The sequence below is a fragment of the Medicago truncatula genome, chromosome 7 (assembly GCF_003473485.1).
Source record: "Medicago truncatula cultivar Jemalong A17 chromosome 7, MtrunA17r5.0-ANR, whole genome shotgun sequence".
NCBI lineage: Eukaryota > Viridiplantae > Streptophyta > Magnoliopsida > Fabales > Fabaceae > Medicago > Medicago truncatula.
Window position 1 is genome coordinate 26146060 of NC_053048.1, and position 23661 is coordinate 26169720.

General features: G+C 36.3%; 3 protein-coding genes across 3 annotated transcripts; 2 read left to right on the forward strand and 1 right to left on the reverse strand.

Moving 5' to 3' along the window:
- Positions 1-414: 414 nt before the first annotated feature.
- Positions 415-6916, reverse strand: LOC25498274 (dolichol-phosphate mannose synthase subunit 3). The gene is made up of 4 exons (XM_013593159.3): positions 6724-6916; positions 2770-2879; positions 2355-2462; positions 415-673 (listed from the first exon to the last, which is right to left on the reverse strand). The coding sequence occupies exons 2-4, from the start codon at positions 2869-2871 to the stop codon at positions 614-616; spliced, it is 270 nt and encodes an 89-aa protein (XP_013448613.1). The 5' UTR covers positions 2872-2879; positions 6724-6916; the 3' UTR covers positions 415-613.
- Positions 6917-8456: 1540 nt separating this feature from the next.
- LOC25498277 (F-box/kelch-repeat protein At3g23880) lies at positions 8457-11429 on the forward strand. Its single transcript, XM_013593162.2, has 2 exons — positions 8457-9672; positions 11158-11429. Exon 1 carries the CDS (start codon positions 8457-8459, stop codon positions 9408-9410), a length of 954 nt encoding a protein of 317 aa, XP_013448616.1. The 3' UTR covers positions 9411-9672; positions 11158-11429.
- A 1583-nt stretch (positions 11430-13012) lies between these two features.
- Positions 13013-13438, forward strand: LOC25498278 (eukaryotic translation initiation factor 3 subunit B). Its single transcript, XM_024770897.1, has one exon. It carries the CDS (start codon positions 13013-13015, stop codon positions 13436-13438), a length of 426 nt encoding a protein of 141 aa, XP_024626665.1.
- Positions 13439-23661: the final 10223 nt, after the last annotated feature.

Consider the following 23661-nt stretch of genomic DNA (forward strand, 5'->3'; position numbering starts at 1 on the left):
CATACATTATACAATATGCCTACCAAATAAATTAAGTTCACGATGACAAAAATTGGCACCTTTAACTACATCAAATTCACATTGTTGCAATTCAGATTCCAATTGAGTTTTTTCTTGAATAGATCAATATAAATGTGTAAAATTTCTAAACATGATTACAAAGGTTGAATGACTTGAATGCATCATTGAGATGTAAAGTTTCAAATAAGTTCGGTTGTTTGCTCACTAAATCTACTACATAACTCATTTAAGTTATAATCAATGATAGCATTACACAAGTCTACATGATAATAATGTCCAACTTGTAGGAAAAAGAGATCAATTGTGCTCATGTATAAGGAATTAAAAGAGATAAATTGTGTATCATATATAGTATATCATATTTTGAGTAAAAGGTTATAATGCCAAAAGGAATTAAAAGGAATTGTGTATCATGTATAAGGAATTAAAAGAAAACAATTGACTGTAACAGAAAGAGTATGCATACATTAGTGGAAATTCAAAGTTGTTCGTATATTACTATTTAGAGTAAAAGGTAGAATGCCAGACGCATCAGCTGGTAATTAATTACCGGAAGCTAATCCTAAACATCAGAGAAGATCTACAGAACACATCAGCTGGTACTGACATCAACTCCCCTTTGCTTCAAATATTCCTTGGCCTCAACAATATCCTGGAAAGAAACAACAAAATGAGCAACAGTATTTGGCATTGTACAACAAAGAGCTAACTAATATGATCCCGCATTAGGTTACAATCATCTGGTCATGATGATTATTTAACTGCTTAAAGAGCATTTAGGAGGATAGGCTGGCATTTATATGATAATTGAAGCACCATTTGAACCAAGTAAAAAGATTTGGGGTTTTACATTGAATATGTTACAGTCTACAAATCAGTACGGAAGTCTTATTCAATCAAACTGAGAAGGATGGTCCATTACAGGATGTGCCAGACGGCAGACACTTTTGCATGACAAGGCAAAAAGGTTGTGAATCCAAAGTTATTGTATCCAAAAATCCTTGCACATTGCATTGGCAAGACTCAGGAGTACTCATAAATCTAGTATGGAGTCTGCAACAATATTTTCTGATCAAAATGTTCAATGACGGAAGGGAAGAAGGATGTTGATCATAACGGTGGTAAATGACGCAGTAAAGAATAACTGAAACTCATATCATGCTTCAAACTATGATAATCAATATGGGATACCCCATGGAGTGAATGCCAGAAGTGGAGTCTGATTTCTTATTTACATACATTCTTTTTAAATAATTGAAAAAAGTAGAGAACATTTTGATAGAAATAATGAGGCCTTAATGAACCCAGTTCAGTGGTGGACCTCAAGGAGTTGCCTGCTAACAGGGAGTACCCTGTTTATGCAAAATGATTTGAAAACTAGTGTTTATTTTCTCCACCATAACATTTATGTCCCTAATTTTTTGTATAATGATAAGTTTTTTGGTTCTGTAGGGTGACAATTGAATTTGAACACGGTGGGTAGAAGTAGAACTACTACTTATTTTCTCCCCCACAACATTTTTGTCCCCCCTCTATACCTATTCCATTGTCAATAAGAAAAAGTCAACAGCATTGTTAACTGTACCCTACAGCCTAAACATTTTGGTAAGTATACCTTCGAAACCATGAGATGGAGGCCACGCACCCCATCTTTGGACTGGACCGAAATGATAGATCCTACTGAACTGGATTTGATGCCCAAAGAACCTAGTAAAACAGATTCAGCAAGTAGCTGTGGTGGTTGTACTGGCAAGGGAAGAAGGGTAAAAAAAAGATTAACCTTCAATAGCCATAAATCCTCAATGGACCACCTTAGGTCCCCTCTTAAAAAGGTCCATATTATTATTAGAGGGAACCAGAAATATAAGTGCACTGTAAAGAAACAAAAATTTGGTGACAGGTGGAGAAATGAGTGTGCTCATAAAGACAAAAGTTAGAATGTCTGAGGAGAATTCTTTGATATTCGGGTTTGAGAAATTTGTGATTGGCATATTTTTGGAGGAAACTTTCAAGACTGATATTTTCTCATTCTCCTCCGTAAAATTGCAACTTGCAAGGATATCTTGTGCTTTATTATAAATTATTTAAACCTTAGTAATAGCTAATTTCTAAACTGGATGAACCTCAACAATAGCTAATTTGTATCCAAATTAAGTGTGTGGGAATTAAACACAAACACTGTTCCAGTTCTGAAATTATTTCAAACAATTGTGGGAAAGTAAACTCCGATTGCACTTATCTACGAAAATATATATTCCATACGAACTATAAAAGCACAACACTTAATTAAGTATATAACAATGCAACCACTAATGCACAGAGGTAGAACATACCTTTTGCAACAACAGGGCTTCTTGAGGACAAGTAGGAAAATTCATCAGACCAACTCCAACCATTAATAGACCGTAACATCCTAAAGACACAACAAAATAGATTGGTAGCTGCATAAAGGACAGAAGAATGGTTGTTAGCATTATGATGTTTATAATTCTATCAAAATATAAAAAAGCATCAAAAGGTTCGGTTAAGCTGGAAAGGATCGAAGACTTTGCTTGTAAGGCTTAGGTTTGAATCCATCAGCCAGCAATCTCGTTGGTAGTCTATCTACATGCACATTATAAGTCCACATTGAGGTGTATTTCATGTCACAGCTTTGGAAACAGATAAGCTCTCCCACCCCAAAAGAATATTGTACCATAGAACACATTAAAAAGTTAAAAGTAAAGCATGCGATGACATGAAACCTACCAACCAAGTATGACTTTGAGGAATGGTAGAAGTTTGTAGAAGGCCAATCCATAAAGCAGTGATGGCAATTACCAGCGACAATATCTTTACAATATGCTTCATTTATCAATCTGAAATCAGTGAATAATATAAGTATTTGTGTGTAAATGTGTTATGTGTATTTTCAAAAAGAGGTTATACTTGTATATGCTTTATCACAAAAATTAAGTATGTGGGTGCGTATTCATGGTAAAATAGAGGGAGTGCACAGACGACAAAAGAGACAATAAATGAAGCATACAAAGACATAAAACAGCACACTCAAAAGTTGAAGCAACATTTGTTGCAATTATTACAAGAAAGCAAAACTGTGAGCTAAAAGTCTAAAACAACAACATAAACTCTAATGCCATGAATCCCATGATGGTGGAGTGATTAAGCCTTACAGCTAGTATACAACAGATTTTTTACTTCTATTATTAAATACGATAGCAGAAAACATCCATTCATACCGATCATCATAACACTAAAAAGCATATACATAATTCAGGTTCCATATCCATGTCAGACACATGCTCAACATGCCATCACAAAACACTAATGACAATCGTTTGAATGTATCAATTTCGTTAAATGGCTAGCAACCAACATAGACACAACATGGACACAGTCATTTCACACTTAATTTTAATTAAAAAGGAAAAAGAAATTATGGCAAGGATGCTTTAGTCACCACATACAAAGTTGATTTCCAGTAACTTTTCACTGCATTTTATCTCATAAATTTTAATCAAAATATTGTAAATCATGAAGCTTGTACGTGGATATTATGAATTATGAAACTTTTTCCTTGAATTTTTAATTTTGCCACACAAACAAAACATGTTGTATCTTCTCCTACAATATCTGAAATGTAGTGTTTGGATTCCTGGTCGTGCTTCACAATGGAAGCAACCAATTTTTTTATGCAAAATCAGGGTATATATGTGGACAGCATGTAATTACTCACAATTTTATCCAGATTACTTTCAAAAGTTCATCCACAAACCAGAGTTATGCAAATAAATACTAGAACAAGAACAGTCCTTTATTTACGACCACAAATTTGAAGTAAAAGATTATTACTACCACTGCCATCAATATGAATATGTTAGTTAAATATAAATAAAAGTAATTGGTCAATCATCCACATCGCTAGGCAGATGTAGATGAAAATCTATACCAAAATCAATGCATTAAATGTGCAAGCTTAATATGCAAATGAATATTTAACAGCTACTAGCTTAAATGGTACAACATGTCTATCTCTTCAGTAGAAAATAAATGTCTCAAACAGGAAAAACTTGTGCATGATCAGGGATTTCTAGATTCCAGTTATAACGTAGTTGTCATACATATATCAGACATTTACTGGATGCTCATATATCTGTAATGAGGCAAAGCCTAAAAGTTATGGTCTAATGCAACTGAACTCCATTTTAAAAATAAAATAAAAAACGAAATACTCAAGTACAAGACTGTTTTGTAGCCACTGCCATCAGATGGGATTTCCATGAAATTCATTTCATTGTTGATAATAACAGATATTATAGTTACATCACTCAAAGCCCTTGCGCAGTTTCCCAACATCATTTGGACTAGCAAAGTATATGCTTGACTAAATTCATATTTATCGATCTCTAAATTTCTTTTTAAAAAGAAACTTATATTGCACTGCTAGACCCAAAAGAAATAGGCTTGCAAAAAATCAGGAGTGGGAAGGTAGGCATTACAGAAACAAAATATGTAAAATTAAAAATAGAAACCCATTGCATTTGATCATGGAATTCAATTCATAACATACATCTATCACAAAGCAAATGCATCATTCAAAAGGATTATAACTGGTACATGTACATCATAGCAGCTCCCATCACTGGGGATGCAAATGCAACTAAGTTACTAAAATGATAAGGATGTAAACTTTCAAAATAAATAATCAATTAAAACTTCACTCGAGAAGAAAGCAGTCATACATTGACAACTGAGTTAACTATTTGCAACTTCCATCAGGAGGGATCACCATGAAATTCATTTCACAGTTCAACAGAACTCAAAGCCCTTGCGCAGTTTCCCAACATCACTTGGAAGTTTAAGGAATAAACCCTATTAGCTAAAAGCCCTTGTTGCCAGTACTAGGCAGCTATGAACACAAGTTATTGTAAATATCAAAGGCTTTAAGAAAAGAGCATTCCATCAAATTCAGAATCACACAAATCCCTAAATGAATAAAACAAACATCAGGACACCATCTCAATAATAAGAACAGTACTTTATGACCACCTAATTTCAGCAAATGATTATTGCTACTACTGCCATCAATAAGTACCATGAAAATGTTGCAGTCAAATATAAATAAAAGTAACGGCTGAACCTTCCAGCATCCATAGGCAGATGTGTATGAAAATCCTAACCAAATATAAATAAAAGTAACAGCTCAACCTTCCAGCACCGTATGAAGAGCCATTAGCTTAAAAGGTACACTAAGTCTATCTCTTAAATAGAAAAATAAATATCTTAAACATGAAAACCCATTGTTCGTGATCATGGATTTCTAGATTCCAGTTAAACTTTTTTGTCATGCATACATCTGCAATGAAGCAAAGCCTAAAAGTAATGGTGGTCTAATGAAACTGAACTCTTTCCATTAAAAAACTCCAGTAAAAGACTCTTGTTGCCACTGCCATCAGATGTGATTTCCATGAAATTCATTTCATTGCTAATAACATATATGATGGTTACATGACTCAAAGCCCTTGCGCAGTCCCAATATCATTTGGACTTTACAAGAAAAATGTATGGTAGATTAAATTCATATGTATCAAATAACGTATATCGTATAACAAGTATAAGACTCGCTACATATCAGAAATATTGAAGATTTTACATCTTAAGTCTTAACCTGCTCTGAATTTCTCTAATAAACAAAAAAAATACTTGTAGAACAATTGTACTGCTGGATCTAAAAGAAATGGACTTCCTGAAATTCAGCAGGAAGATAGGTATGACTAAATACTAAAAAAGAAAACAAATAAAAATATAAATAAAATACAGACACATAGAATTAGATCATGAAAATGCAGCTACATCATGGAAATACAGACATATTGCCTTAAAAGTTTAAAATTGGTTAACAACGGGTACATCATGGCTGCTCCAATCTCTGCCCATGTAAATGCAGCTAAAATGATAAGGATACACCATTTCAAAATAAATAACCAATTGAAACTTCAGTGAAGAAGAAACCAAATCATACATGACAACTAAAATAAACTATTTGCCACCTCCATCAGGTGGGATCAACATGAAATTCATATCAAAGTTCAACAGAACTCAAAGCCCTTGCGCAATTTCCCAGCATCACTTGGAAGTTTAAGGAAAAACCTTATCACCTAAAAACCCATATTGCCAGATATCCCTGTTTGGATGAGAAACTTAATTGCAGCTTATAACACAAGCACTTATCATGATAAACACTTGTGTGTAAGCTATTTCTATAACATAAAAATAAAATCAAGTTAATTGTTTTTGTAAATGTTATAAGTTGTTTTCATAACTATCTTGGATCACTTATAAAGATAAGCTGAAAACAGTTTATGAACATGTCATAAGTTGTTTTCATAAGTTCTCTTGAACATTCTAAAAAACTTAAGTCAATAGATAAGCTCACATAAGTAAATCCAAACAGGCCCAAAGTCAACAACGAACACTTCAAATCTCGTAAATATGAAATGCAAACTTTTCATCAAATTCATATTCACGCCAATTCTTAAATTCATAATCTTAACAAACTCATCAAATAATTAGCTAGTTCAATCCCCAATTGCATAAAATGAAAAGCAATAAAACGGATCAGGATTTATTCATAAATCTAGGGTTTTCTTAAGAACAAATTAGAAGAGATTTGTAAATGTAAATGGGAAGAAGATTACACACCAATTGATGAAGAAAGAGGCCGAAACAGCTTAGACTCCGGCAGCGGTTACAGATGACTCAAGACTGGCGGAAGCAGGAGATGGCGGCGACGGTGAGGCGCGGTGGTGGAGTGATTTGAGAATGAGCGATGAAATGAGATTGAGACACGGCTTTATCGATAGAAGAGCGTATTGCTGAGAAAGTTGTCTAATTTTTTAATTTTTTTTTACTCTCAAATTTTTATTAGTTTTTTTTAGTCCTTATAATTTTTTAAAGTATTTTGGTCCCACTTAAAATCAGATATGTTTGATTAACTCTCGAGTTTCTTCTTTCCTCCGGCGCCTAGTTCAACAATGTTTGTCCACTCGTCAAAATCTTACCAATAGAGACATCCCTTGTAACGACACTTGTGTTGTTTGTGAATCCTTAGTGATCTCACATGCATATGTTCTTTGTTTGTACCAAGACAAAAGAATGTTGGGAGGGCATTGGTTTAGTAACAATGGTCCGGGAGTTGCTCCACCAAGCTAACAATTTTACAACTCTATTGTTGAATTTTTTGGCAGGTTGCCTCCTCCCCAACAGCAAACTACCGCAATGCTTTTATGGAGTATTTTTGGAAGAGCAGAAACATAAAGTTTTGGGAGTCTCATGAAATCTCATCATCCGCAATCATTACGAGAGCAAAGGACTCACTTGATGAATGGATATGTATACAAAGCAAAATCACAAGCACACAGATCGAACCATAACACCATGTGGGTTAAACCGCTGGAAGGCATGTTAAAGTGCAACGTTGACGCCACAATGTTCCAAAACAATGCTATAACATGATATGGTTTATGCTTCCACAACTCTACTAGGCATTTCATAATAGGGAAAATCTATGTTTTCATCATCCCAAGAGTCACTCTTAGATGTTGAAGCTACTGCACTATTTGAAGCTTTTAATATGACAGTCTCATGCACTTCAAAACTCTTACAGTTCATTCAAACTTCACCCATCTTAATGAATTTGGAGACACAATTTCACAGTGCATAGACATCTTGACCACAAATACCGACTTTAAAGTGTCATATATTAGGAGGCAAGCAAATAGGGTTGCTCACACCATAATTAGAGTTTCCTTATCACAACCTAGCCCCCACATTTTTCATATTGTACCATCTACTTTGTACTCTTTGATTATGAATTAAATGAACTAAATTTGTCTTCCCTAAAAAAAAGGAGTTTTGCAAACATCTTTTAGAACATTATAAAAAGTTTTTTTTTTTTACAAATTATAAGCCCAAATTTTAATTTATAATTTCATATTTTTATTACTTTTATCTTGAATTTTTAACTTTTAAAGTTTTTTTTTTTAATTCATCAAATATTAAAAAATTATATATTTTAGTAAATGAAGGTGCCATAATGTTTTAAACATTTTTTTTGACAGAATAATGTTTTAAACATGTTTATCAAAACTCTTTCAAAAATTTAATAGTTTAATGATAATTAAATAAATTTGATTTTAACAAAATTCCATGCAAATTTTTTATGTCTCAATTGAATTTTATAGGGACTAAAGCTTTATATGAACGATTTTTTTATTTTATTTTTTATGAAATTTTTTTGTATTTTAACATATAAAATCAAACAAAAAAATAATAAATAAAAACTATTTTGAAACCTACCTTTTCCCCTATATAAAGACTTGTAAGAACAACACACATATACTCAACACTTTGTCAGTAACCAACATTTGCCTCTCATGAATTCAAACGGCGATCCAACTTCCATGCTGCTAGTCCTCTTGAACGAAATCCTATCAGAAATCCTATCACGCCTTCCTTTCAAAACTCTGATGCAAATGAAATGTGTCTGCAAATCATTGAAAACCCTAATCTCTGATCCCGCCTTCGCCAAAGTGCGTCTTCAGAAATCATTATGTGACGCCAGCCTCACACTTATCCCTAACTGGTCCACCATGCCTGACCAGGACTTGAATTTGAATTGCAGTATCGTACCATTTCCCGTTACCGGTTTAGTAGAAGACGAGGAAATCACCATTGACGACGATCCTTACTATCTAATCAGTGATAAGGATTGTTGTCAGATGGTTGGTTCATGTAATGGCTTGATATGTTATTCTTCTGTTGCCAAAAATAGAAACTGGCTCCGTTTTTGGAATCCGGCCACTCATTCGTTATCTGAAAAACTATTCTTGTTGAGCCATGGTCGACACACCAAATTCACATTTGGTTATGATATTTCAACTAAAACTTATAAGGTGGTGGCCTACTCTGAATACAATGTGAAAATTCTCACCTTGGGTGATAATGTATGGAGGAATATACGAAGTTTTCCTGTTGTTCCTTTTCATGTTGTGCCTCCTAATGGCAATTGTCATCCATTTGTGAATAATGGTGTTTATGTGAGCGGCACTATTAACTGGTTGGCTATTCGAAACACGACTGAGTATCAATGGACTGATATTTTAGTCGAGCAATTTGTAATTGTCTCGCTTGATCTGGCTACGGAGACATATCAACAGCTGTTGCCACCTGAGGGGTTTGTTGAAGTACCAACTGTTGAGCCGTCTGTTACTGTATTGATGGACTGTCTATGTTTTTCTCACAGTTTTCAGGGTTATTTTGTTTTATGGAAGATGATGGAATTTGGAGTTCAAGATTCTTGGACTCAATTCCTCAAAATCAGTTTTTAGAATCATGAAATTGATGATTATTATCGCATTAGTGATCTTCTACCATATGATTCTCAATTGTTCCTGTTCCCATTGTGCGTTTCCGAGAGTAGGAATACACTAATAATGGCAAGCAATCAAGAAAGCGATGATGGCCATAATCAGCATGCAATTCTCTACGATTGGGTAGATAATAAAGTGGGGAAAGTTAGGTCTAAGAATGAAGTGCTGTGGTTTTTTGCCAAGAATATGTTGAAAGCTTGGCTTCAACAACGTTTTGAAAGTAAGTTCCTCTTCAATATTTAGTTCAAATTTATTTTTTAAGTGTTTTGTAATCTCTGAACTGAATGTGTTTGTTTTGGTTTGTTTTAATATAATATTATAAGTTATAACTTGACGACTATCCTCCTAAAAGGAAATTCAATGACTCTTGAATGATGTTTGTTTGGTTGGTTTTCAGAACATCTTATACAAAACTAGAGTATCAAGTTGTTCTCAATTTGGGAGGATAATAATACATTATTTAAAATTTAAATGCAAGTAAAATAGTGTTAAAAAGTAGTAGAGTGAATTTTTAAATTGACAAACATGTCAATGGGTTCGTTACACATAATCTTTAGACTCGGACAAATTGATCATATATAAATTTTACGAGAAAAGGGAAAACACCATTTACTCTTCAAACTGATATCGAATTCATTTACTTCAAAACTTTGTTATTGATAATGATTGTGTTTGTATTTTTACTTTGTATTGTATTAACGTTCAAATTTGCTGAGGGTATGTTTCTGAACCCACCCCCTTTGTTACTTATTGGTGAAAGGAGCATTAGAATGAGTACCAACTTATTTCTAATCGAATACTTAGAGTTATCCTATACCAACGGGAGTTGGGTTCAGCGAAGAGGCTAAACTCCCACAACGTGGCGAAGCACTGTTCGAATCTCGGCTGGGAAAAGTAACCGCATTTTATATAGATGGATGTTAATTTTGTGCTGCATTTAGTGTTGCATATCAGTTAAGTTTTGGGTTTGTGCCTGAGGCCTGGACCAAAAAGCTTTAATGGCTGGGGCATAAATGGAAGCAGGTACGAATAGAAGAAGGCCTAGAATATCCAAGCCAAAAGGGTCCTATTAAGTGGTCCAATGAGTCTAATGCGTAATGTCCGGTATCGGGAGCCTTTTAGAGCTCTACTCTAAACTCTAAAGGCTGCGCTGCCACCTAGGGGATAGGAAACCTAGTTAGGTCTAGCGAAAGAGGCTAAACTCCTGCAACGTTGCAAACCACTGTTTGAATCTTGGCTGGGAAAAGTAACCTCATTTTAGTGTTTGTCGGGGCTGAAGTAATATTACTTCCAGTGTAGGGAACTTTTGGGAAACCAAAACAAAATTAGTTGTCCCATTACCATGTTTTTTAAGCATGAAAATATCTTTGCAAATATGTGTGTGTGTATTTGATATTCTTCTTGGTTTAGTTTTGTTTATACCAGTTCAAGTATATTCAAACTAATAATTATTATTTTATTTTGGTTCTAGATAATGATATTGTAGTAAAATCTAATTTTTATCACAACCGTCGTGTCACTTATTGTGCTAGATTTTAGGCATCAAGGTTGAAGCTAATCTCTTTATTATTATTATTTTTTTCAGAAAGGAATATGGCTGTACTTTTGAGAATTATGCATTCATTTTTTCTCTGCGCTTTGGTTCTACATTTTGTATTTTGATGTTTTTCCCTCCTGTTTAATATGGGTCTTTCTTGAACAATAGGACCAGAACCTCAACTTCAAGAACATCTGGCGTTATTGATGGTCAATAAAGGAGGATGGTAGGAAGAAAGGGACAAAGAGACTTTTTGGAGCTGCATTTTCTTCAGTTTTAGGACTCATTTTGTATAAGATATTTATGGCCCTCTTGATGCCTCTTTTAGATTTCTTTCAAAGTTTTTGTGGAAATTTACCACAAAATGTTGTGTTTTTTTGCGACTATACTCTTATTTGTGTAAGCCTGTAAGGGCTAGTAGAAGTCTCTAACTTGTTAAATGATTCAAGCACACATTTTGCGTGACTATTTGAGTATTTTAGTAATATATTTGTAGCTGCATAAGATATTTAATATGTCAGTAGCATGGTTGGATGATCTTTCTTTGACATTTTCTGCGAATTTTTCCTTGGATTTAATTGCTTCCTATCCAGTAGTAAAGCCATGGTAGAGGGTGCAGGTACAAGTACAGGGTTCTCAGCAACTAACCTTGATTTCTGCACTTTTTCTGTTTTTCAGTTCCTGTGTTTTAAGCTTGGAGTGTGAGTTTTGATGACAAGCTGATTCTACTTGAGGGGTTAATATATAAGTAGTGCATCTATACTGTTGGTATCTTTGTAGATTGCTTGCGACAAGCGAGGAACTCACCTCACAGGCTGTTAGGTGATTTTTTCAATCAGCAATTATCACACTAGCCTACTTGTGACATTGTCACAGAATCACTCGATTCAAATCATTTTGCTTGATGCAATTACTTTCATCATGTTTGGTTTTGATTATGATTAGGTGATGATGAGTGTTTGAGTTGGCTAAGGAAGCCAACTCGGTGGTTTCTATTTGCTTTGGTTTCTATAACAGAAGTGGATGGAGAATGAATGTCGGTGATCGGTCCAACAGTGTAAACATTTTGGATCAGTATTGCCTGCAATTCTATTCAACTGCAGCGTCCTGCATTTGGGCAAAATTAACAAACAAATTAGTCTTTATAATATGGATAAGATACTTCAGGATAATTAATGCTAAATGTAATGTATATTATCATGATATATATTGATAGTGAGTGAAGTATATACACAATTTTTTAAAATGGTAGTGCAGGAACACTTAACTTTGGTGTATTTTTCTAATATGATGTGAAATCCCTTTTTTGATGGAGGAAGAGAACTTGGTAAAAAGGGATTTAGTTTGCCTTGTTATAGAAGTGATAACTTAACTTGATAGTATTTGTCATTATGCCATAAAAAATGCATTTTGTATCAATTATTCAGTCGTATGGTTGGTACTTTCTCGATAGAATTGTGCCACTGGTTTAAATAATGATTTGCTTTTGAGAATGCACTCGTGATAGAATTGTGCCTAAACTGGGAAAGAGAGTAACCATTCTGTGCTGGAATGCTCACCGAGTCTCTCTATCTCAATCAGTCCAATTTCATTCGTCTCACTTATAGCTCTTGAGTCTCGTACTCTTTCAAATTCTTGCTGTTATTGGACTTTTTGCGCGTTTTGAAGATGATTAGTTTGGAGTCTGCGCAGATTGTGAAGCAGCGGAATGTAAAGAATATATTGAATGGTTTTCTTGTTCCATAGGCTTGTTTAAACTACTGCTTTGCTATCTTCATAATTTTCCAGCCTTTAAACTATTGCACTCTATCTTCATAATTTTCTAACTTGATGATAAACAAGTAGTTAGAAGAACAAGTGGTGTCGAGAAAGAGCTGCATCTATGAAAATTCATTACAACTTTTCTTAAATTAGCGCTGATCTTTAAAATCTTTTTGTGTGCAATTGATTAACGTGCCAATATGATTTTAACAAAGAATGCAAGCTATGCCCTTCGCCCTTCGGTACCCTTAAAAAAAAAACTATGCCCTTCAGCATCAAGTTATGGATATTCATACAGCTCTTATGGAGACCAAGGCCACCATCTTTCTTGACTCCCGAGAAAGAGGAAGAAATTGCAAAGAACTTGAAAAAGTATAGTAAGAAATATGAAGCAGAGATTAAAGATGTTTCGTTGCAGCAGAGTGAGCAGGAGCGTGAGAAGCGTAGGATCTTGAAAGAAGATTGGGAGAAGTGGGTCAACGAATGGAAGCTGATGCATGAAGAAGAGAAGTTAGAGAGTCAAAATCTGAGGGACAGAGAAGCTAGTGACAAGGAAGAGGAATATGAGGCAAAGGACATTGAAGTCGAGGAGGAAGTAGTCGAAGTTAACAAAGAAATCCTTCACTTTGAGTATGAGCGAGAGTGCGGTAGTGAAGTATGTAACTTACTGGACTGGAGTTTGTGGTAGCTAGATGATCAGTTATTCTTTGTGTTCATCTATGTAGACCTAATTTTGTAGTTTTTCCTTTTTCTCATAAAATAAAATAGTACGTGAAAGACAATGTTTCTAGCCCCTTTTCCCAGACACAAGTCTGTCAAAAATTCCTTGCAAATGCATGAAATTTGTTAGTATGATTATTCTATTCTAGGAGGCTAATGCTATATTGGACTATCAACTTATTGCTTTCAATTCTTCAAATCAGAATCTTCAAATCAGTTTTCAAATTTAAAAACAAAAATGATCAACTAATTAAACCTCAGAAAAATGAAATTAGATTGGACGAAGATATGAATCTTCAACTATTTCATGCTCATGTAAGTTGCCGTGTTCCGAAGTCCAGCTTTGCTATGTTCTTTAATCTCAGATTGTGCACTTAACGTTAGATTCTCCTCTGCTTCAAAATAACTAAGTAGAGATGCTAACAATATAATCCTTGAACTTGAACTTTTTGCACTTGGTTTAATATCATAGTAGAACAATTATCTTGTACATTGATGTTTTTTCTATGATAAATTGAAGCATAACTAGAAATATTGACAAAATCTTTCAATGTTTCTTCAAATACAATTTGATCTATTTGTTCTCTTAATACTATTATATTGTCAACTTTGCAACTTGTCATCCTTTTATTGAATTCTTCAGCAGTCTTCCTAAATGCAAGCATGCATATATCTTCTCTAATTTTCCTTTTGATTTTATTCCTCTCAATGCTTTCATTCAACTCATCCATCGTTTCTTTCAAGTAGAATATATGCATATGCTCTTGTATTAGCATTTCAATGTCAATCTCATATTGTTGTGATGATGATAACTTCTTCCTTAGAGCAATAACTACCTGCAGGCCACAGTTTGTCGAAAAACAAATACGCATCATGCACATTTTCTATCTTTTCCGAACTACACACTACTCTTTTGCCTCCAAGAAATCTGCTGCTTTTAATTGTGACCTGAATTTCCAGCATGCAACTCCCAAGTGTATGATTGACTAAAGCAAGGGTTCCTTTATCTTACAAGCTAACGCTCAGGGGTAGACATAGACATAGACATAAGCATCATTATTAAACAAAGTATATATGAAGTAGTATACACTCATATATTACTTCACCACACCAAGCATTACTTCATTCATACATTGCAAGACTTCAATTAAGGGGACTTGAAAGAATTTTGTTGACTAATGGTTTCTACTCAAAGAGAACAATATCCATACATCATTATTAAACAAAGTATTATATGAGCCTATAATAAGCATACCTTTTTAATCACGTCCATGTCCACTTATAGATTTAAATCGAAACTCTTCGGTATAATGAAAGTCAACTTTTCTAGACAAAATAAGATAATACTTCAAGTATGAAGTCAACATACCGCACTCATTATCCAAACAGTGAGTATACCCCCTTACTGTGGATTGCTTATAGTTGGATGAATGGTGAGATATAATCACTAAAAGAAATGTGTCCTAGACATTCAAATAATGCCTACAACAATAAATAATGTGTCCTAGAAATGTGAAGCATTGTAATGAAATTAGTAACCGGACACATACACCAAAAATAAAGCTATGGAATCTATACTCTAGTAAACAACTTTCACTCTCCATGTTAAACTCAATTTATTAAGTAATAGAGCATAAAATATTAATAAAGGCTTTCAAATCAGAATTTATTTATTAATAAAGCTAATTCACAAGAGGATGATAGTGAGACAAACCACCGCACTATTGTGTTTTTTAAGTAAAGTTTTAATGAAACATATCGTCGATGGACATTAATGTTTTTTTTGAACAAGCCAAAATGAAATTATATTACCAAAAGTGATAGCAATCTCTTCGCACAAGGTGTGCCAAAAGACCACTAACAACAAAACAAAGAGAACAACACAGTAACAAAGTCAAGAGGAAACAACCTCCGGTGATTAGCCAAAGCCCAAACAAACCATAGGACTTGACCACCACATCTGAGTTCCAAAAACAAAAGTGGCATTTTTAGCTTTCAGCCACGCTAAAGATAACAACTTAATTTTATCAAGTAATCTAGGAACCTCAGTAATCACATTTTTAAACAAACGAAAATTACGCTCATTCCAAATCACCCAAGATGTCAGAAGCCATATTAACTGAAGAAAAGACCTCCTAGCTTTGCCAAAACCTGACAAACCAGTGAACTGCACAAAGTGATGATAAATAGTGTTGGAGTCAACCCCAGCACAACCTATCCATTGCCGCACCTGCTTCCACAAAACCGCAAAAGATGGGCATGAAAGAAATAAGTGATCTGCTGTCTCAATCAAACCACACCCTGCCACACACCAAGCCGTGTCTAACTGTAAGATACCACGTGCTGCCAAATTTTCTCTCGTCGGTAACCGATCCCTAATGAGACGCCAAGCGAAGATTGAAATCTTCAAAGGAACATGATGATGCCAAACCAAATCCAAAGCACTATCCCTGTTGGGATTGGCAGACGCTGTAAGGACCTCATAAGCACCTCGAACTGTGAAACCTCCAATGGGGTCAGGAAGCCAAACCCAAAAATCTGAAATATTAGGAAACAAAGAAACATCAAGTAGTAAGACCCTACACTCCTCTAATAAAACCTCCTCCCACGCCCACAACCTCCGTCTCCAACTCCACCCCTCCCCACCTCGCAACAACCTCAAGGAAAACATGTTAGCTACAGAAATAACTTTGTTCACAGCTAAACCAAACAACCTCGGAAACAACTCTCTAAGAGGCGCTCCGCCACACCACCAGTGATGCCAAAACAACGTATCAGTCCCATCACCCACCTTCTTACGCACACTATCACCAAACCAACTACCCCCTACACCACCATCCCCATCTCGAATCCTCCCTACCTCCCTCCACCAAGAACAACTCCGGCCCCCCATGTAACACCCCGTTTTCCCAACATAAAAATTCTTAAAAACATTTATCAGAGTAAGCATCATAAACAACGGGATATCACATAAAACATAATCCAAAACAGTTAAATAATAATTTAACCAATATCTTAAACATTGCAGTGGAAAATCATAATCATAATTCATAAAACGTTTTGGCACGCAGGCCCCATCAAAAGTTCATAATCAGAATCCATAACATTATAAAAATAACATATTAGTCACGTAAGAGAATGAAGCATGCATAAACATAAACCCCATCCCGTTATGTATCAGAGCGACCTAGACGACACAGTGAGGCAAGGCCACTCACAGAAGCAACTGCATACTAAGCACGATCACCTGCAAGTTACCCATACGAAGGGCAACATTTTCAAGCAGAAGGGGTGAGATTTCATAACAAAATAATGCTAATCAAAGTAATTCGAATCATAATTAACATTAACATCATAATCATTCTTGGATAACTTTGCATATTCAAATAACAAGTATCACGTATTCATATATTCAACAAATATCACGTATTCACTTATTCAATCGTCATCAACAACATAGCATTATGGACATGACAATGTGACAATGCTCTTAGACTCCTTATATGCATGTGGTACCAATCGTCATCATAAGTATTAATATACTTTAATCGTGCGGAGGACAAAGCTCCTAATAATCGTGCGGAGGACAAAGCTCCTAATAAACGTGGTGAGGACTAAGCTCAATGAGATGCTATGCATGGACTCTTATGAACAAAACATCGTAATCAACATATCAACATGCATCCAACAATTTGGAGCTAAACGTCATCATTTCATCATATATAAATACATACAATGCACTTAGTTAAATAACAGCAGCAGCATAATCAAGTCACATAACAGAATGATATCATTATATCAATAGCACATCAATTATTTCATAATTAAACTTCCATATCTTACATAAATATACAATACCTTAATCATACTCAATCAATATCAACATATCTTAAACAGCTTACAGACTGCATTTAACGTCATCATTAGGTCTTATTATCATAAGGGGGTTCGCTCTTGATCAAAACGTGCGACACAAATCGCACGAACACTCACAACACTCAAGGCTGGAGGTGCTCGCGAGGCGAGGGTTCTTGCTCGCCATGGCGAGTACTAAACAATTCCCAAACTAAAGTTGTTCTGGGTCTAATCTTGCCCTACATTCATTCCTAATCATTACTAGGTATGTTCAGGCACACTAAGGCATTCAAGGTCCAACTAAAAAGGTCGAAACACAAAATCTAACATGCACTCTGCCTTAACTCGCTATGGCGAGTAAGGTCGCTCGCTATGGCGAGCTGCATTGCACAACTCGCGAGGCGAGGAAACAGGGTTCGCGAGGCGAGCGATGAATGTTCATCACTCGCGAGGCGAGATTCATTGCTCGCCGTGGCGAGCGATGAATGTCGCTACGGCCAGACTTCCTAAATTCACAAAAACTCGACGTTTTACATGGTTCTAAGCTTGTTTTTTATCCCAAAGTTCGTCCTAAACATTATCTAAGGCCTAGGAACACTTTCTACATCAATTAAACCAATTCTCACCGTTTGATCATCAATTCTAAGGTTTTGACCTAGTTTTCGTTTTCTCCAATTCACTCCTAATTCTTGTTAACTAATCATCAGAATCACATTCAATTAACAATACTTAGTTATTAGTCTCACCCTTACCTGGTTATGAAGAAATCGCAGCCCTCTCTATACTCTTCTCCCTTCTAAGCTTTTCTCCCTTTTTCCAAAGTTTTCACGTACAATGAGTTTCTAAAATATTAGGTCTTCTCCTATTTATACCTCTTTCTAATAACTTATCTTATCTCACTTTCTCCCCCAAAACTATCTAAAATATCAAAACAGCCCTCAACTAAATATTTTATATTATTTTCAAATCTTTATTTTATTTAACAATAAAATAAATCTCATATCATAATCAAGTCCTCCAAAACTCATAACTTATCACGTCATCAATCAAATCGCTAAATTCATCGTGAATCACCAAAACATAACAAAATCATGCATATACTATATAATTATAATATAGTTGCCTAAACTCAATTAAATAACGATTAAACGAAAGTGGGCGTTACAACTCTCCCCCACTTAAAAGATTTTCGTCCTCGAAAATTTACCTCAAGCAAACAACTCTGGATAAGACTCCAGCATCTTGCTCTCAAGCTCCCACGTCAAGCTTTCACCAGTCGCTCCCGTCCAAACGACTCTCACGAGAGGTATCTCCTTGCCTCTCAACGTCTTCACTTTACGATCATCAATCCTCACCGGTAAAGTCTCTACCGTAAGGTTGTCTCTAACTTGCACATCGTCACTTTGGATTACATGAGATGGATCCGGAACATACTTTCGAAGTTGCGACACATGGAAAACGTTGTGCAAATTCGCAAGATGCGGTGGTAAACCCACTCGGTAAGCCACCGTTCCAACTCTTTCCAATATCTGATACGGACCAATGAACTTCGGGGTCAACTTCTTTGACTTCAAAGCACGTCCTACACCAGTCATAGGAGTGACTCTCAAAAACACGTGGTCTCCTTCTTGGAACTCAAGATCTTTCCTACGCTTATCATGATAACTCTTTTGTCGACTCTGCGACGCCTTCATTTTCTCTTGGATCATCTGAACTTTCTCAGTAGTTTGCTGAACAATCTCTGGTCCTAAGACCGCTCTTTCTCCTGATTCAAACCAACACAACAGAGTTCTGCATCTCCGACCATACAAGGCCTCGAACGGTGCCATTCCAATACTAGAATGATAACTATTATTATAAGTGAACTCGATCAACGGAAGATGACTATCCCAAGTTCCTCCTTGCTCAAGAACACAAATTCTCAACAAATCCTCTAGCGACTGAATTGTCCTCTCCGACTGACCATCTGTCTGTGGATGATACGCCGAACTCAATCTCAACTTCGAACCCAAGGCCTCTTGCAAACTTTTCCAAAATCTAGAAGTAAATCTTGGATCTCTAGCAACCAACAAGTCCACAAACTTTACATCAACTTTCTGTGCTTCTTTGATATTTTTCAGAAATTCACTATCAATCTTCAGCATACCCAGTTTCACACTCTGAGGTGACCATTCACAAACCAAACTCAAATCTCTAAACTGTTCAAGCAATTCGAACTCTCTGACCATCATGGCGGACATATGCAATGTCTTCCTACTCAAGGCATCTGCAACAACATTAGCTTTACCTGGATGATAATTCAAACCAAAGTCATAATCTTTCAACAATTCGAGCCATCTTCGCTGTCTCATATTCAATTCCTTCTGATCGAACAAATACTTCAAACTCTTGTGATCACTAAACACCTCAAATCTCGAACCATACAAGTAATGTCTCCATATCTTCAATACAAAGACTACGGCCGCCAACTCGAGATCATGCGTAGGATAATTCTTCTCATGGATTCTCAACTGTCTTGAAGCATAAGCTACCACTTTACCTTCTTGCATAAGTACACCTCCTAAACCCAACTTGGACGCATCACAATATACCACAAAAGGTTCATCTGACTTCGGCAAAATTAACACTGGAGTAGTCGTCAAACGCTTCTTCAATTCACCGAAACTTTTCTCACAATGGACGTCCCACACAAAAGTTTTACCTTTACAAGTCAACTGCGTTAGCGGAAGAGCTAACTTAGAAAATCCTTCAATAAACCTTCTATAGTAACCAGCTAAACCCAAGAAACTTCTAATCTCTGTAACGGACTTAGGAGTCTCCCACTGTGATACCGCTTCAACTTTAGACGGATCCACTGCAATGCCATCACCAGAAATAACATGGCCTAGAAAACTCACTTCTTTCAACCAGAATTCACACTTAGACAATTTAGCATAAAACTTCTTCTCTTTCAACACTTGCAAAACAATCTTCAGATGCTCAGCATGTTCTTCTTCAGTCTTGGAGTAAATCAAAATATCGTCGATAAACACAACCACAAACCGATCCAAAAATGCATGGAAGATGCGATTCATATACTCCATAAACACTCCAGGTGCGTTGGTCACACCGAAAGGCATAACTTTATATTCATAGTGACCATAACGCGTTCTGAAAGCTGTCTTCTGCATATCCTCATCCTTTACTTTAATCTGGTGATAACCTGACCTCAAATCAATCTTGCTGAAAACTCGTGCACCCACTAGCTGATCCATCAAATCATCAATTCTCGGAAGTGGATACCTATTCTTGATAGTTACCTTGTTCAACTGTCGATAATCAATACATAGCCTCATACTACCATCTTTCTTCTTTACTAACAAAACCGGCGCTCCCCAAGGTGAAACACTCGGTCTAACAAACTTCTTCTCAAGCAAGTCTTCCAACTGTTTCTTCAACTCAGATAACTCAGAAGCAGACATACGATAAGGTGCCATCGAGACCGGCTTCGTTCCAGGAACAAGATCAATAGAAAACTCAACTTCTCTGGAGGCACATCAGGAATCTCATCTGGAAAAACTTCAGGAAATTCACACACCACCGGTAACCTGTCAATCACTGCTTGATTCTCAATAGATAAGGTAGCCATTAACGAAAACATCAAGATACCGTCGCGTTCCAGTTGCTTCAGCTGCTTAGTAGATAAAAACTCTGCACCACTTTCCTCTTCGACGGAAGAGAAATGTACTGACTTGCTAAAACAATTAATAAGAACGTGGTTGTACTCTAACCAGTTCATACCCAAAATCACATCCATACCACTCAAAGGTAGACAAACTAAATCCATTTCAAAATCACGACCAAACATAGACAAAGGACATTTCAAACATACGAGAGAAGTAGTCACCGAACCCTTAGTTGGAGTTTCGACAACCATCTCTCCATTCATATCAGACAAATCAAGACCCAAAGCAGAAACACAATCGAAAGCAATAAAACAATGCGTAGCACCAGTATCAATAATAGCAACTAAAGGAGTATTATTAATATAGCAAGTACCTCTAATCAAACGATCCTCATTCTCTGTCTGAGTCCCAGTCAAAGCAAAGACCCTACCAGTAGTCGGCGCCCTCTTAGGCTGAGTACACTGTGAACTAATGTGACCCTCTCCATTGCAATTAAAGCACACAATGTCTGTACGATTGCAATCAGCTACAACATGACCTTTCTTGCCACACCGGACACACTTCTTGATTTCCTCAGGGCAGACGTTGCTTTTGTGGCCTTTCTCACCACAATTGAAACACACAATCTCTGCAGCATCCTTCTTCTTAGGCCGCCTAACATCGACCATCTTCTGTTTACCTTTGTCAGCGGGGGCACTGTACGGCTTAGGAAGACTCTGCTGTCCCTTGCCCTTCCTTTCATTCACTACCTTGTAGTGAGCCTTCGTATCCTCTTCATAGATCCTGCAGCTATTAACCAAATCCTGAAAAACTCTCAGCTGTTGGTATCCAAACGCCCTCTTAATGTCGGGCCTCAAACCATTCTCGAACTTGATGCATCTCGAGAACTCAGCATTCTCAGCAGTATAGTGCGGGTAGAACTTCGACAGCTCCACGAACTTGGCAGCATACTCTGTCACAGACATGTTTCCTTGCTTCAATTCAAGGAACTCGATCTCCTTCTTCCCGCGAACATCTTCCGGAAAGTATCTTCTCAGGAACTCTCTCCTGAAAACAGCCCAAGTCACAACAGCTCCCTCCTGCCCAAGGGTAGGCAGAAGAGCAACCCACCAGTCATCAGCTTCCTCGGCTAGCTGATGAGCACCAAACCGCACCTTCTGATCTTCAGTGCACTGCATAACTCGGAAAATCCTCTCGATCTCCTTAAGCCACGTCTGGGCTCCATCAGGGTCATAACGTCCTTTGAAAGTCGGAGGGTTCTTCTTCATGAACGTCTCCAACATCCTAGCTTCCGCGTTCGCACCAGCATTTGCGTTAGGTTGTTGTCCCACAGCTTGGGCAACAGCTTGTAGAGCAGCAGCTAACGCAGCATCGTTTCTTCCAGCCATTTCCGAGATTCTACAAAAGTAGCAACAACAACATAAGATAGTAATATAAATATTACTAAGACTCGGCACGACTCTCTAATTGACCGGACGGACCGACCTGCTCTGATACCAATTGTAACACCCCGTTTTCCCAACATAAAAATTCTTAAAAACATTTATCAGAGTAAGCATCATAAACAACGGGATATCACATAAAACATAATCCAAAACAGTTAAATAATAATTTAACCAATATCTTAAACATTGCAGTGGAAAATCATAATCATAATTCATAAAACGTTTTGGCACGCAGGCCCCATCAAAAGTTCATAATCAGAATCCATAACATTATAAAAATAACATATTAGTCACGTAAGAGAATGAAGCATGCATAAACATAAACCCCATCCCGTTATGTATCAGAGCGACCTAGACGACACAGTGAGGCAAGGCCACTCACAGAAGCAACTGCATACTAAGCACGATCACCTGCAAGTTACCCATACGAAGGGCAACATTTTCAAGCAGAAGGGGTGAGATTTCATAACAAAATAATGCTAATCAAAGTAATTCGAATCATAATTAACATTAACATCATAATCATTCTTGGATAACTTTGCATATTCAAATAACAAGTATCACGTATTCATATATTCAACAAATATCACGTATTCACTTATTCAATCGTCATCAACAACATAGCATTATGGACATGACAATGTGACAATGCTCTTAGACTCCATATATGCATGTGGTACCAATCGTCATCATAAGTATTAATATACTTTAATCGTGCGGAGGACAAAGCTCCTAATAATCGTGCGGAGGACAAAGCTCCTAATAAACGTGGTGAGGACTAAGCTCAATGAGATGCTATGCATGGACTCTTATGAACAAAACATCGTAATCAACATATCAACATGCATCCAACAATTTGGAGCTAAACGTCATCATTTCATCATATATAAATACATACAATGCACTTAGTTAAATAACAGCAGCAGCATAATCAAGTCACATAACAGGATGATATCATTATATCAATAGCACATCAATTATTTCATAATTAAACTTCCATGTCTTACATAAATATACAATACCTTAATCATACTCAATCAATATCAACATATCTTAAACAGCTTACAGACTGCATTTAACGTCATCATTAGGTCTTATTATCATAAGGGGGTTCGCTCTTGATCAAAACGTGCGACACAAATCGCACGAACACTCACAACACTCAAGGCTGGAGGTGCTCGCGAGGCGAGGGTTCTTGCTCGCCATGGCGAGTACTAAACAATTCC